This window comes from Melospiza melodia, chromosome 2 (assembly GCF_035770615.1).
Source record: "Melospiza melodia melodia isolate bMelMel2 chromosome 2, bMelMel2.pri, whole genome shotgun sequence".
In the NCBI taxonomy this organism is placed as follows: domain Eukaryota; kingdom Metazoa; phylum Chordata; class Aves; order Passeriformes; family Passerellidae; genus Melospiza; species Melospiza melodia.
The window spans coordinates 111996638-112013147 of NC_086195.1; the positions used below are offsets into that span (position 1 = coordinate 111996638).

At 37.0% G+C, this 16510-nt stretch overlaps 1 protein-coding gene across 1 annotated transcript in view; it reads left to right on the forward strand.

Moving 5' to 3' along the window:
- The window catches only part of IPO5 (importin 5), a 42528-nt gene that overhangs the window by 13115 nt on the left and 12903 nt on the right, over window positions 1–16510 (forward strand). The window contains exons 7-19 of the mRNA XM_063149567.1: window positions 2856–2978; window positions 3064–3184; window positions 6619–6706; window positions 9807–9913; window positions 12291–12415; window positions 12523–12612; window positions 12703–12876; window positions 13104–13322; window positions 13782–13865; window positions 14577–14709; window positions 14803–14924; window positions 15439–15535; window positions 16016–16188. Coding sequence (XP_063005637.1) covers window positions 2856–2978; window positions 3064–3184; window positions 6619–6706; window positions 9807–9913; window positions 12291–12415; window positions 12523–12612; window positions 12703–12876; window positions 13104–13322; window positions 13782–13865; window positions 14577–14709; window positions 14803–14924; window positions 15439–15535; window positions 16016–16188 — 1656 coding nt within the window. The remainder of the gene's footprint in view (window positions 1–2855; window positions 2979–3063; window positions 3185–6618; window positions 6707–9806; window positions 9914–12290; window positions 12416–12522; window positions 12613–12702; window positions 12877–13103; window positions 13323–13781; window positions 13866–14576; window positions 14710–14802; window positions 14925–15438; window positions 15536–16015; window positions 16189–16510) is intronic.

Below are 16510 nucleotides of genomic sequence, written 5' to 3' on the forward strand. Positions count from 1 at the left end.
AGATTTGAAATAATCTGTAATTGGGGAATTCATGGACTTGTGATATCCTGTATCTCTTCAGTTTAAAGGAAAGCATAGAATTATTCTGAACATAGATGCTCAGACTGAGAACAAAAGTCTGTAGAAACGATCTTTATTGTTTGATAAATTAGGAAATTGCAAATAAAATGCCTTTTTAAGCTTAATGTATTTTCTGGGGCTGGATTACATCTCTTGGATGGATGAATTTGAGCCAAAGTTGAAATTCTGGTGTAAGGTGATTTACTTTTGCAGAGAAGCCTATTGTAAATCAAACCAGAGACAGAAATGGTTTGAGCTCTGAAGGCTGAAAAATTCACAGTACACTTCCCTTTCTATATCAAGAAACAGTGGAAGCACTAAGTACCTATGATTACGCAGGAAGTGAACTTCTGGTGATTTTAAATTAGGCTAAATTTACATTAAAGACAGACTTCTCACTACAGTCAGAACAGCAGGTTCTTGTTGACAGTGTGGCTGTAAACTGCGTGTGCTTTGTGGCAAGCTGAAGAAAAATTTTGCCAAATCTAGTGGCATCTGCAACTGATGGAATTCTGCTTGATCTTAAATGCAAACTGAGAGCAATTTATCCAAATCACCTGAACTTGAAAATGGGCTGTAGTGTGTATAAGTTTTTGACATTGAGGTCTCTATTTGGTGATTAGTCCCTGTCCATGCCTTTTCAATAACATTTGTTGTTTAAAAGTTGTAACTGCCTGAGAGGACCTTGGCTACACAGTACTACTGTGTAAGTGGGGGCGAGGCAGGGTTTGGGGTGGTCATGCCATTTGTCTTGATGTGAGGCACTTAAAAAGTCTATGGGTTTTGGATTTCAGGCTAATAGCCCACACTGTGTGCTATAACTTTCAATGCTACTCTGACACTATGAAGACACTGTAACAACACATGCACTTGGCTCACATTTTCAAGCTTTCTTTTGCTAATACAGAGCACAGAGCTGTGCTATGAAATCTGTCTTTTTAAAGTACTTATTGCAAGAAGAACTAGATTTTCAGGCTGTGGTAACACAAGATGGATATGAAGATCCGAGTTTATAAATAGGAATGTGTTAGAATAGTGGTGAGTGACCTTTGGAGACAGTTGGATGCTTTTTTTGTTGCTGTTGAAACTAATTTTGTTGAAACACTGATGCTAAAAAAGCTAAAAATAAAATTCTGACTTGGCATATCAGTTCTTTCAGTCAAAGATCTATAATGGTTATGCTGGAAGTTGAACTTTGAAAACTGACAGTTGAAACTTTTCTCCAAAGCTTTCTGTTGCAAAGGGAGGTAAAAGCAGATAGAACTTCACTGAATTCTTGGACATTGTTTGATACTATAGAAAAGTACTTTTGCCTTTTAGGGCTCCCTTTTCACTTTGAGCTGCTTTCTTCAGAAAACCACTCTTAAAAAAACTGTCAGAGTTGCAACTGATATAAAATACAGTTTTGCAGAAAATTCCAGTAAATATTACATTGTCCTTTGAGAGAATCAGAGGATGTTATAGCTGTTAGACCAAAAGGCCTTAACCGTGACAGATTTTTTTTTTCCCGGATTATTCCATAACGTTTCTGGTACTAGAAGATGATGCTTCTGTTTTGAAAGTGTGGGTTATATAAGTGCCATTAACAAAAATGTTGAGTTATAGACTTAAATGTTAAAAATTATTTAGTTACTTACTTCAAAAATGTTTCAACATTAAGACATAAAGTACATCACTAATGAAAATTCCTTTCAAAATCTCAGAAGTGAGTGTAAAGACTTTTTTCTTTGGAGCTTTGTTTCCTTCTGAATTCTAACACCACTGAGTAACAGTTCTGGTTTGGCACTAAAATATCACCCTGATCAGTTAAAACCAAGTTTTAAATTACTTTTCAGATTGTGGACATGGGTTAAGAAATATAGTTGCAAAAAGCTTGATTTCTTTCTCTCTTTTCCATGTCTGTGACTGAAGGCTGAAAGGTCTGCTTTAATTTGGTGGCTCTGGAGGGATGTCTGGAAAAAACTTCTTTAATCTTGTGGTTCCTGGTGTTTGTAAGCATAAGCTATTCAAAACTTATCTCACGTAACAGGCGAAAGGGAAGTTAGGCTCATTTTCCTTCTTTCAGGCCAAGTTACTTCCTTTTAAATGGATTTTGAAGTTGTCAGAACGAAGTGGTTTTGCATGTTGGAGCCTCTGATGTGTGACCTTAATTCTCTCTGATTGTCTGCAGTGTTAGATTTGAATATTGTGAGCCATAACTTAGTTGTAGAAAACTTTTAGTTTTGGATGCTGCATGGTATCCTGTTAGGGTTTATGCACACAGGTCACCATAGCAGGGTCTGACTCTGGGATCCTGCTGAAAGTTGGAGTGAAGGCTTCTGATTAATTGTATTGTGTTAGTTCTCAGGTTACAGCTTGAGCTGGTGCCTCCAGAGAGGGACCCCTATCCCAATTCACATCTCTCAATTGTACTTGTGTTGCTGATGGCCTGGTCCCCAGCCACTTACTTCTGGTTGGTGGTCTCTTAATTTCTCACTGGTTTTTCACTGTTGCAGGACTGATCTTCTGATGAAGTTACTTCATTCTCTTGGAATTGTCTGCTTGATTCTTATCTTCTTCATTCAGCTTGTATCTGCTGCAATCAGCTAGTTCATTGTTAGAAGCATTAGCTTTAACAAAAAGTTTACTCTGGTCAGTTCTTGTGGCCTCAGGCTTTGGCTGCTTAGCTACTAATACTAAATGAGACTGTTCAGAGAAACAAGAATACAATTAATGAAATTTCTTCTATAACACTGGTCCTATTCATAATGTTGTTTGTTTTTATTTAATCTTATCTCCATCTTATCTTTTTATAGGCTCTAAATGATTCCTGCTACCAAAATGATGATTCTGTTCTGAAATCCCTTGTAGAAATTGCAGATTCTGTTCCCAAGTATTTACGACCACATTTAGAAGCTACTTTGCAGCTAACTCTGAAGGTAAAGCTAGGAATGTTTTTTAAGAATCACTTTTTCCACCCCAAAACCTCTGTTCTAACCATTTGCTCTAACTTTTGGGTTGTAGTTGTGTGCAGATGCCAGTCTCAGTAACATGCAGCGTCAGTTGGCACTTGAAGTAATTGTGGCCTTGTCAGAAACTGCTGCTGCTATGCTGAGGAGGCATACAAATATTATTGCACAAGCCAGTAAGTATTTTCCTCATTTTCTTTGTTGAAACAGTCTTCTTTTACAGAATTAAATTGACTTTGCTGTTGGTCAGTGGCAAAACCACATCTAACTGAAAGTTTGCTGGTGCTCATAACTAAAGAAAACTCAATTCAGTGTTACCTAACAGAGTAACCCCCTTCTATTATGACTCTTCATAAATTAATCTGTGCCTATGCAGCACCAAAAATTTGAATAAGCATACAGTGGGCTCTTATTAGATATTTCCAAGGAAAACTCTACTTGCATGCTTTTCAGCTGGCTTTGGAAAATTTTACTGTAACAAAAAACAGCATTTAGTCCTGAAGTTCTAAGTTTGGAGTTTGGTATGTAGGCCAGATACTCTGTGGTGCTGGCAAGTCAAGCCTGAGGAATTCAGCATGTATGTTGAACATCAGTGGTGAGTTAAAGCTGTGAATTAAAAAATCAGATGCTGGTATAAATACATAGAAATAATCTAATTAGTCTATTTAAGTCTTTGAAGAGGCACTTTTAAAATCATGCATTATTATTTGAAATGCTAAAAATAAATGTCTTCTGGGCAGCTCCAGCATCAGTGCTGCTTGCACTGGTGTTTCTTTGCCTTTTAAACCTTTTCTTTGACTAGATCAGGGCCCTGGCACAGCAGCGTAGCCTGCTTTTCCCTCCCTGTCAGACTTGCGTTTGTCTAAATTCTTGTTTTCTGAAACCTGCATAAAAGATAACTTTTGCTGTGTGCTCCACTCAAAAATACTACAAATTTTCTGTGTCCTCAGCATGAGGAAAGTTGTATAGATGTCACTAAAATTATAAAGCTTCTGTTGGAAAATGTTGCAAACTGAATGTACTTGGCTTAAGTGTTAAAAATATTGATGAGAAGTTCTGTCTGCTAGTAGAATAGTTTTTTTAAAGAAGAGGTTCTTTAGAACGTATTTTGGAATCTGTAAATTTTCAGAACACTCTGTTTTCACTCCATCCTGTAGCTTGTTGGAATTATTAACACTTGACACTTGCTGACCCCAGATCATTACAAGCTTCTCATCTGTTCAGGAGAGAAGTACCTCTTACCTCTTTAGAATGTGTTCCTGTTATTTTGGGTTGCTAGTTGCTGTTCAGGGATGAAATACTTCTATTAAGATAAAGCACCATATGGGAAAGAAATGCCTTTCATTTGCAGTTCATTGTAAAGTTAGTCTTATTAATATATCATTAGGAGAAAGACATTTATTTTGCACAACTGGTAAAGCAGTTGTGTTCAGGGCCTGATAAAAAGGTAGCAAAAAGGGACTGCTTTTGTCTTGGCTTTGTATCTTCGTTTAAAAGGCTTTCTGTTTTCATTCAACTGAGAAGTTGCTAGATCACTTGATACCCACGACTAGAGCTGGGACTTGGGCAACATTGTCATCTTGTGCTGCTTTTACTGAGCACAGTGCTGGTTTAGGAGTGTGTGTCCTGTGTGCCAGTTAGCTGCTCAGGAATCCACTTGGATTAAGAATTCCCTTCCTGAGCTCACAGGATTGCAGAGAGTTTTATTGCTCTGATAAGAAGCAGGCTTAGTGGGCTCAAGCTTAACTTGTTTGTAAGAGTCTATATAGTAGCAGTAATTAAATTTTGAGGGCTTGTTGGGACAATGTTGAAATTTCTATGCACAGTCTACATTTTTTTTAAAACTCTTTGTGAAATTACACTTACTGGCAGTCACATTCATGCAAAACATCAAGAAGAAACAAGAAATTGTAGGTTCTAGATATAATGATGGCCAGAGCACGTTGGATGAGTGTGTTCTTAGTCACTGACATGACTTTTTGGAGCCACAGAGCATTTCTGTTAGATGATGTTTGTCTTCCATATTCCATAGCTGTTGTGACAATCCATGTTTGTCATCTGTGTACTTATATGTGTCTGTGTCTGAAAATCTTCTGGACTGCAGTAATTTGATGTTTTTTGAAGTCTAATCAGTGTATATAAAACTGACATGTGGGCATCGTGCCAGAGGGACCATAGTGTCTGTGAAGTTATCTTGATAGTACATAAGAGCCCTCTGGAGGTTTTTGTAGCCATAGGATATTTTCTATCTGAAAACACATACCCACATCAAGCAAATAAATCCATAATTTGATCTTTTTTGATACTTGCTCTACAATGCTATCAGTGAGCAATAGTTTTTTTCTGTCATCGGTTGACCAGAAGTTTCTCATCTGTCCAGATATGTGGTGGTGAGTTTGCTTAGAGTGTTGTCTGTGTGTTAGATTACAATAGTGTGGGTGTATTGTGAAATTCAGCAATTGCAGTATACTTGATCAGTTCCAGTAAATTCATTAGCAGCATGAACAGTGACTAGATGCCTACTGGTTTTTCAGGCAGGTTGCTGTAAAGGGCAGTTACCTGTGGTAGCTGTCTGTCTTCAAGACGTGTGGTAGGCTGTGCTGGAAAGATTGTTAAAGGTCAAAGGTTGAATATTTGATTGAAACCTTTTGTCTCCAGGTCAAAGTGAGACTTTGTTGCATAAATGATACTAAATTCAAACAACTGCTCTGAGTGATTGATGTGTAGTACAGAGTAAAGAAGTGCTTAAGAGCCCCTTACTTTGCTCTGGAAGTGCAAGGTAGACTTTTCACCCCTTGTGCTTCTGAAGGGCACAGCAGCAGGTAGGCTTAGAGCAAACAAACCACTGTGCTCCTTCCTGTGACAACTGGTAAGAATTGCTGATGCTTATTGCATAGGAGTTTAATGCTGTGATAGAGATTGTGTAATAGTCTCTATAAAGACTTAGAATGAGAAGAGTGGACTGTCTAGAGATAGAAGAAGAAAACTGGTGGATTATAGTGTGCAAGATATGTTCATTACACAAAAGAAAAATTTGCATTAGGTGGGAAAAAGGAAATCTCAAGTTCTAAACCATGGCCTCATTGTAAGAGAAAAGCTTTATGCTAAGCAACCACTATATAAATACATAAAAAAATTTATTATGTTAAAACTAAGGGTTCAGTAGTATTCTTTCTTAATTAATAGTCTCTTTCATTAATAAGTGTTCAAAGGATGATGCCAGAGTTTAAGGAAAACCAAGGAAGTATATCAGAGTTCTTAAGGCATATAATACTGTTCTTAACTGTTTCAAGAATATAGACTTTATTAAGGACTTTGCTTTTTATAAGATCATTGTCATGATCTACAAAAAAATTTTGAGTCTTGGTAAGTTATACACAAGACTTTTTTACTCTCAGTTTGAATGTTCTGGAAATACTTCTGTGGCAACCAGTTCTGGATTATTGGCTGATGCAGTTTGACAGACCTGACCATCTGCTACTGGAAGAAAAGCTCGTTTTCTTCAAAAATTTTTGAAAGAACAAAACTTGAAATTCATACTTTTTATTTGAGAATCTATTTTAAGAGATCAAACTGAGTTAAAACTGGTTTTTTTTTGTTTTTTTTTTAGTTCCTCAGATGTTAGCAATGATGGTTGACTTGGAAGAAGATGAAGATTGGGCAAATGCAGATGAGCTTGCAGATGATGATTTTGACAGGTAATTATGAAACCAGTTGTTTCAATGTGTTACCAAGGCTGTGGCTAAAGGCACATTTAAAGTGCAGAATGCAAATGCCTGTAGTGCATTACTTTTTGTTTATTCAAATAGCTATTGTAATTTTGTTCCTTCAGTCATGAGCAGTTTATTTGTAGGTTACTTAGGCAGTGTTCGGCAAGGAAGTAAATTATCTCAGTTTTCATATTTGCTGTAATTAGACAAGTTGCATGTCCCCATGTTTGCTGTTTTGTACTGTTGTAGCTTTTCAAAGCCTTTAGCTTTTGTTTTTCTGTCATTTATATTACTCAGTTCAGAAGTCAGTGCCTCCTAATCCTCTAAACTGAGGGCTAATCCTGAAGTTAGCTGGAAGCCATGTTGAAGCATATTGGCCTGTTCAATTATCCACAACCAATGTCTTTTTATTTTTCTGTATCTATGCCCTTGAAAATGTGGTGTTTTCAGAAAAAGGTGACTTTGGAAGGATGTCATCATGCATGGCAGAATTCCTTGTTGCATTTCACCTAGACCAAAAATACTACAATTTTGCTATTATTTTACATCCCTTGGTATGGCTAGCAATAGCTTATCTTGCTGTGTGCTAGGCAAAGAAGATCAAAAGATATCCAGTCATTTGGATTTGCTTATTCCTACATGCTTTGTAGCTTGCTCCAACTTTTTACTAAAATAGGGGTTTGCATACAGCATCCTGTTACATTTACTCTTGTCCAGCTACTGTTAGAGTGAAGAAAACAGAAATAGGTGTAGGAGGTAACTATCCCCGCACTTCTATAAAGACATGGATGTTAATTTATCAGTCTAGACATTTCTTTGACATACCTGGTTCATCCAGACTCATGTAATTAGTGTTTTGAGACAATTTATCTCAGAACACTTACAGATTTCATAGGAAAATACACTAAAAAAGAGATGTTCATTTACCCTGTAAAGCAACTTCTGATAGATAGCAGGCATGTAAAAGACACCTGTAGAACTGATGCATAGGAATTTATGGAATAATCTTTGCCTTACTTGAAATAATCTTTTTAGTTCTCTTTGATTATGAAATTGAAAGTGAGCTGTCCTTTCTTCTCTCCCTCACATAGTAGACCATACCCTTTTAACCTGTTTCCTGAGTGCTGAAATTTTGCTATACAGGTGTCAGACACCACCACTACATTCAGGTTTGTTAAGTATTTGAATCTCTTCAGTGAATAAAATTTCAAGGGGGAATAGAATATTCAAGTTCATATCCTTATCAAGCTGTTCAGGGTGTGGAAATTTATTCAGATGGCTTGCTGTAGGCAGCTTAGTAAGGATGCTGAATCATGCACTTGTCATGATTGAGGCATGTCATTTTCTTTTTATTGTCAGCAGAGTAACTTTGTTCTTCTAAATACAGCTTAGCTGCCTATGGATGTTCTTCTAAATACAGCTTAGCTGCCTATGGATTTTGTAATGAAAATTTCCTTTTCTTAGTTAGAAGTCACAAATAGTGAGCACAGATCAGAAAACAAGTTACTCTCAACAGCCTTAGCCTGAAGGAGCTCCTTTGGCCCTCGAAGTAATAGGAGAGCTTGAGGCTTAGGCACAAGCTGCTGCACATGAGCTGGTCTCTGGTGATGGTGTGTGTGAGGGCAGTTTTTCTTTCAGCAGGGTCACTCCTGGTGCTGCTATGTGCTTCCCACCATTGAAGCTCACCTTTGTGGAGAGCTCAGTGCATGGCTGATGTGCATGCTAATGTCTCCTGGTGTTTGAGTCTTTGTAGCTTCCTAAGAGGACTGAAATTTTTGTGCAGACCCAGGAGCAGGCTAATGATCATTGGGCTGCGCCCTAGTTAGGGTGTGTTCAGATCTGATGAATGGGGATATGAGTCAGCCCACACAAAAGCAGCAGGGAATACTTTAGCATTTCCAGTTTTTTGTTGCTCCAGCTTCATAAAGGCGTGACATTGTAAAGGAGGAAAAGATTAATCCGACTTCCTCTTTTCTTGGAAAAGCCTTGCAAAGATTAGAGGGAGATGTGGGGTCATTTTTCTGAGATAAACTATCTTTATTTCTTAAAACTGAATGTGTGAATTAATGGTGGGAAGAAAGCTCGAGGAATGGAATTTCAGATGAAAGTGTCTGTTAGCTTCAGTGAGTTTGCTCCAGTTTAACCCTGTGTGCCCATGCTTCATTGTCCTGCTGGTTATGTGTCTGTTTTTATTTGAAATGACCAATCTGAGGAACAAATACAATGCTGTCAATATCTTTTCACAAACACCTTTGTTCACAACATGTGACTTTCTAGATTATTTATGGCTTGTAATGAGACTTGGAGATTCAAACATGTTTCTGGCCCAACTGATTGAAACTGTAAAGAAGGGGGAGATTGATCCCTTTGTGAACCATTACTCAGCTTTTTCATCATCATGGGTGTCCAGGATGGACTGTAGTAACCTTGAGTTACCATACTCCCAGCCATATCCAGACTGTAACAGTAGTTATCTGTGTCCTGGAAACTTTCTTGCTTTTTTATAGGGAATAATTCTATTGAGTGGAACAAATCACTTTGCATAGATAATGTTGGGCTATTCTAACTTCTGTAACTGGCCAAGAGTCACAAATTGCTCACCTAGACGGGATGTTTTCTGCCCAGTCATTGACAAGAGACCATGCTACTGAGTACAGCCATCCAAGAAAGGGCTCTTGTGTGCCAAAGTTTGAATTCTGCTGGTTCACCTGAATCATAGCAAGTCTGAACTGGTTTATGTTCTTGTGACAAAAAGACAATGGCCAATATTATTGCTTCATTCATTGCAAATTTTTTCTGGGTGTGTGTAACTGCTGAGAGATTCAGTCTGTACTTTTGGACCTACAGCTAATAAGACTCCAAGCAGTGGCCTGCAGATAACAAATGTTTCAGTGAATAGTAAATAACTATTTTGTGGGTGGTGTGTGTGTTTTTTTTTGATGTGGATATGGTGTATTTACTTAAAGAGGAGGCTCATGTTTTCAGATGGCAAATTTTGAAGACTAGAACTGCAGGGAAGAGCTCTCTGTTGGACTGCTTGTTTTATTGTAGATCTCAAACCACTGATATTTGTGTAATCAATATTTAGCAATGCGGTGGCTGGTGAGAGTGCACTGGACAGGATGGCATGTGGCCTTGGAGGGAAACTTGTTTTGCCAATGATTAAAGAACATATTATGCAAATGCTTCAGAATCGTAAGTAACTGCTTTTTCTTTTCTTGTTTTTTAACAATTCTGTGCTTGCCAGGAGCTTCAATACCTCTTAAGTCTTTTTGTTTAGCTCCTTGATAGGTTATGACACATTTCCACTTTTGATGTCAGCAGCAAAAACTGTAAATGCTGTGAACTTGAAAGTTTATACTTTCTCTTAGGCTGGTTTAATAAACTTACATAGAGTGCATTATAACATTTCTTCTGATACATGGACAGCTGAGCAGAGATGTCATAAAAACAATACAATTTTTTAAAAAACACTGGAAATTACATAAAAATAAGGGAAGAGTTGGGGTTTTTCTATTTCAGAATATTCTCTCTAAATCTCTAAACAGATCCTCTCACAGTACCTTAAGTTTGTCTTAAGTGCCACCTGTTTTTCTGTAGCTCAGTGTTTTTGCTTCTCCAGAAGTGCTGCATTTAAGTGAAATTTTAATGCATTACAGTTTGTAGAGGAAAACTTGTTTTTTCCCCCTGGAATTTGATGGACTGAGGTCAGTGGTAGTCTGTCTGTCTATTTGGTATGCTGATTTTAATACTTGTTTCATGAGGTGTTTCTATATATTCTTATCAGTTATTTTGGATGCTTCTTTTCCTCTTGAAATACCTGTAGTGCCTGCTCAGCCAATGAATCAAAATGTACTGTGCATTGCTTTCAAGTTCTTTCATTTGACCTATGGTTGGAGCCTTTGGAGTAGAAGATAGTGCTGAAGTTCTGGGTTCTGCCTTCTTGGTTTAAAACCCAGTCCAGAAAAGGCTGTTAGCATTTTGGGTATGGAACAGAGGGCTACTCAAGGTAGCACCAGCTGTGTGTGTGAACACTCACAAAGTCTGTTTGGAATTAAAGTGGTTTTTTTGTAAAGAAAGTTTTATTAATGAAACGAGGTAACCTGACTCAGTGTTGGTAGCTTCTAGGCTAGTAGCTAGCTAATTTTGTAGTACATTCAGAGAAATGTGGAGTCTGATAGTCACTGAAGGCCTGACTCCTGTTAAGGGGAGGTCATGCAGTTCATCCCTGATGCTTGTTTTCTTGTGGGTCAGAGCTGTCCATAACCATTAATAGTCTTTGGAGAAGGGAAGTGCAGAAGATGTTGTTTGGATTGGATTGGATTGGAAGCTCTCACTGGTAGGGACAGAGAAAAGGTGAAGACGCTTAGATTAAAGTGTTGACAGTACTCTCAGAAGTCAAGCTTTTCCTTCTCCTATCCCCTCCTTCTTACAATTATTTATTGAAATAATAATTTAAGACTTTGGAGTTGAGATTGGGTGGCCAGATGGTCCAAAGAAGATTGTGTTTCATTTTGTAGATTCATGAATTTCAAGTTTGGAATACATGCTAACAGTAATGCAGTGGGAGTGATGAGGTGTAGGCTTAACTAGGAACATCTAATGAACTGAAATAACACAAAATAAACTGCTGCTTTTCTATTGTGCCTTCTGTCAAGATGATACTTCATTGCATCCTGGTCAGACAGAAGTTTGCGTGTCAGGATTCTACTGCTCTGAACTGTGATGTTCTTCATTCCAGGAATGTAATATGTTATTAGCAATAATGAAATATTGCACTATTTTGGGAGATAAGTTCTGTAACATGCCTTTCTCACAGGTCATTTGGTAAACCTGTTTATTCCTTTGGTTTTCTCTTCTGTAATCCCAATGATTTCTAGCACAAAGAAAGATTTTTATAAAAAAAGAAAATAAATTAGAGTTTATCACATGTTGCTCAAAAAAAAAAATGAGAGAGGGACAGGCATGGAAGATTAATTTCAACAGTACCCACTACTCTGAGAATAAGCTAGTATGACTTGGAGGTGAGCAAAGTTTACATCATAAGTAGAATATTGCTGTTCCTACAGTCTTGAGAAGACTGCTGGAAAGTTTGATACCAATCATTTATTTGTTTTAAATTCAGATACTGTTTGAGTGATTAGACCTTTTTCTTGAGGAAGATATGGGCTCTTCTGATCATACTAAAACAACAAAAAAATGGGGGAGAGGGAAATAAAAATACTAAAAATATTGTCCTGATGTTTGCCTGGTCTGCTCATTTAATTAAAAATGCAGTTTCCAGGTATTAGTACTATGTATGTACTTGTATCAGCAGTTAAGAATTCTTTTTTCTAGGTCTGGATTTGGCCTGGATTAGACACTCAATTTTTTGTGCATCACTGGAAGTATGTATGAGGAAAACAGAAGAGTATTTAACAAATCAAGTAGATGCATTAACTTCCCTTCCATCTCCTGTTCTTCACTCTGCCTCCTCCTGTGTCCCCCAGCCCCTGCAAAGATAAGGTGATTCATCTTTGAGGTTCTTGGTAGTTTCCAAAATGAGTAACTCTTCATTTTTACTCTTCTGCAGCTGACTGGAAGTACAGGCATGCTGGCTTGATGGCACTCTCTGCCATTGGAGAAGGTTGCCACCAACAGATGGAGGGAATTTTAAATGAAATAGTTAATTTCGTTTTGCTATTCCTTCAGGATCCTGTGAGTATTGTTCTAGTAATTATTTCAAAATGTTTTCATTTCTGAAAATGAAAGGTGACTGCTTGTTATGACTACTTGTTAACTGCTTGAGGGAAATACTTTTTCAGCATCCCAGAGTAAGATACGCCGCTTGTAACGCTGTTGGACAAATGGCAACGGACTTTGCACCCGGGTTTCAAAAGAAATTTCATGAGAAGGCAAGTAGTAGAGTGGTAGGGGGAAAAAAGTGGTAAAATTATGTCCCTTTCAGAAACTTGTTGTCTGAAAAAGGAGTATTTCTTTTTCAGGTGATAGGAGCTCTTCTACAAACCATGGAGGATCAAGGCAGCCAACGTGTTCAAGCCCATGCAGCTGCAGCACTCATAAACTTCACTGAAGATTGTCCCAAGTCACTGCTTATTCCATATTTGGATAATCTAGTGAAGCATCTTCATTCCATTATGGTGATAAAATTGCAAGAGGTATAATACCCTGAAAAAATTGTTTGATGGAGGGTAACCTTGTCACATAAGCAGAATAAGTATAGCTGAACTGAGACCTCAGAAATGAGCCAGTACACATATCTGCTGATGCTGGTCTTAACTGACTAGAATTAGCATATGTGCAAAAGCAGATTTTCACATTTGGCATGCTTTTAAGTAAAATGTGTGCTTTTAAAATATAACACTTTATTATTCTTCTTTCCAAGTTGATACAGAAAGGCACTAAGCTAGTTCTGGAGCAAGTTGTGACTTCAATTGCATCAGTTGCAGATACAGTGGAGGAGAAGTTTGTTCCCTACTATGATTTATTTATGCCCTCCCTAAAACACATTGTTGAAAATGCTGTTCAGAAGGAATTAAGACTTTTGCGAGGAAAGACTATTGAATGCATCAGTCTAATTGGTCTTGCTGTTGGCAAAGAAAAGGTAAGCTTAGATTTTGTATAATGGTCTAAATACACTTTTTAATGCCTTCATTTTTGTGGTATTAGTACTGAATAAATATAATCACTTGTTAAAAATGCAGCTGTATTGTTGCTGATTTCTGTGCTTGTCTTTGTTGCATTTCTGAGATGACTGTGTTGCTGCTTAGGTTCACAAATTTGCAATAGAATGTTTTTGTAGTTTAAGTAATTCTTGTCACACTGAAAAATGTTGAAAGCAAGAATTTTTTCTTCCTTTGAGTTTTTTTTTTTTTTTTTTTTTTTTGCCTTAAGAAAAATGACACAGCATCACATTTAGGCAGTGTCAGGGGCAAAATGTATGCAGTTCAAAGGGAACTTAGTTTTGTATGTGGATTCCTGAAAAAGTTTAAGTGAGCATCAAAGTCTGTGAGAAGTAGCATCTTAATTTGCCTTTTAAAACATATTTGTTTCCTGTATCTAGTTTATGCAGGATGCATCAGATGTTATGCAGCTGTTATTGAAGACACAAACAGACTTCAGTGATCTAGAAGATGATGATCCACAGGTATGTTGAAATTGTGTATTTACAGCTCATTGGTATTAAAACATTCCTTGTATACATGATGTTTCTGCCCCTTCCCTGGCCTTTCAGGCTAATTGTCCAGCCTGTGTTACAAAACCTGACATTGAGATGGCCCTAGAATCTTTCACAGAAGTGTGGTTAGGAAATGAGACTTCCAGGACCTATATTTGCAGAAGAAATTCTAGCTTGCTGTCACCTTCTTATAAATAGATCAACAAGACTTGTTAAGCAGCTGTTCTAATGAGCAGAGATCTATTTTAACTTGTATATTTGAAAACAAATACTCCTCTGAAAACATAGTACTGCAACCTTTTTTACTTTTTGTTCTATTTTACCATTTTCAGGAATGTGGCTTGGCAGTATTGTTTAAATTTGGGAAATATTTCAGAAAAAAATATTTTGTAGAACAGGCACTTTCAATGTAATCATGAATCTTATACTGTCACATTTTTACATGTATAGCAACTTTGATTGGAGGTGCTGTCAAGGTTTTGCCAGATTTGGGATGTCTTTTGATGATGCATTTTTATGTGGATTGCATATTGGATTACTTCTCTTTGAAATAAGCTTTAGGGACTGCTGACAAATTCTTTTCAAAAGTCCTATTGTGTAAAGCATTTCCTTGATGCTTTCCTTTTAAGTATGCATTAAAATAAAATGTGGGACATGAAAATTCTGCTTTCTCTCTTCTAGATTTCTTACATGATCTCTGCTTGGGCCAGAATGTGTAAAATTCTTGGAAAGGAATTTCAGCAGTACCTTCCTGTTGTCATGGGACCTTTAATGAAGACTGCATCCATTAAACCTGAAGTTGCTCTTTTAGACAGTAGGTTTAAGATGATGTTTTGCTTGAAAAGCATACTGAAATAAATTATTTCGTAGTAGTTTTACATTATGTTTCCTTCCTTCCGTATAACAGCACAAGATATGGAGAATATGAGCGATGATGATGGTTGGGAATTTGTAAGCATAGGTGATCAGCAGAGTTTTGGAATTAAAACTGCAGGCCTTGAAGAAAAAGCAACTGCATGCCAAATGCTGGTGAGTAATAAAACAGTTTTGGTGATCAATGTGTTTCTGGTCAATCAAGTCTGAAGCCAAAATCTGCACCTAAAATATTTTTTGTCTCATGTGAAAGAGTGTTTTGGGTGATACTGCTTAGTTTGGATTACAGCACTTAGTTGTGTGTGGTTTACTTGATTAAAAACAGTTAATTTACTTAGGAGTGTAAATTTTTTTTAATGAATAGATGGTTTTTCTTTGTTAGCAAAACTTAAGGAATTGGATATGTTAAAAAGTAGTTCCTTTTTGCAAATATTGCTGTTTTGGAATTTGGTTTGAAAAATACATGCATGCCCTAAGAGTGAGAACTCATGCGGCTATCAGGGTTTGTCAAATTACCACAGTTGAGGGAAAGGGAAACAAATTATTACATGTTTTTTAAAATAAGCTAAAAAAACCCTTGCACTTTTAACAATCTCCCGCTCACCTTTACATAGTTGAAAAATGTAAGTATTATCCCTTAAAAGAGATATATCTGTGCTCTATTTTTCAGGTTTGCTATGCAAAAGAGCTAAAAGAAGGATTTGTGGAATATACAGAGCAAGTTGTAAAGCTGATGGTTCCATTGTTGAAATTCTATTTCCATGATGATATCCTATTAACAAATACCAATGTGAAAAAAGAAACTCAGAATCAAGATTGTGCTTGCTGTTTTCCTAAATGAATTGAAAGTGTTAATGTTAAAATAGTCTGTGACTTTATATAGCAGAAATGGTTTCAGAGAATCTTGGTTTACATACTATATTTTAGGCAATGTATTCCTATTTTTCCCCCTAGTTTGTTTTTTTAAAAAATAAGCAATCAGTAGAAAAAGCAATGTTTGTGTAACAAAGCAGAAAAGAACTTGAACAGCTTTTCTGTCATGGCCTGAAACAGGCTTGAAACCGCTTCTAAAGAGCAGGCAGTGTAATTTTCCTATGATTTAATCTATATATAATTAAGAAATCAAATGCATGGATTGTCATGAAATGAGTTTCAGGTAGAAAACCAAGAACTTCATCATGGTGGTGGGATGTTAAATTCTAAGCACTTTGTTGGTGTTGATTGCTGTATTTCCTTAACAATGGCACGTGTCCGAGTGGCAGCCGCAGAGTCGATGCCCCTCCTGCTTGAGTGTGCCAGAGTTCGTGGGCCCGAGTACCTCACACAGATGTGGCACTTCATGTGTGATGCTCTCATCAAAGCCATTGGGACAGAGCCAGAGTCTGATGTCCTCTCAGAAATAATGCATTCTTTTGCAAAGGTAACATTCTACAGATTTCATGGCGTTACTGTTTGTAGCTTTTTGAAATAAGAAGGGGTGGTTTGGTGTTCCTTTAAATGGCTCAAATAAATGCAAGGCTTCCTCTACTGGAAATTTGTTGTGACTATAAATGTTGTTACAGCTGATGAAAAAAGTTTTTTGTTTTGTTTTTTTTTCAAGAATAAAACAGTTACCAAATTTTTTCATTGTAACCATGAGCAACTGAAATTATGGGTATGAAATGTACAGTGGTACTGTGCCTTACTTGTATAATTTGAGCATTGATTACAGTATGACTGTTCTTCTAATATTATTCCTGCAT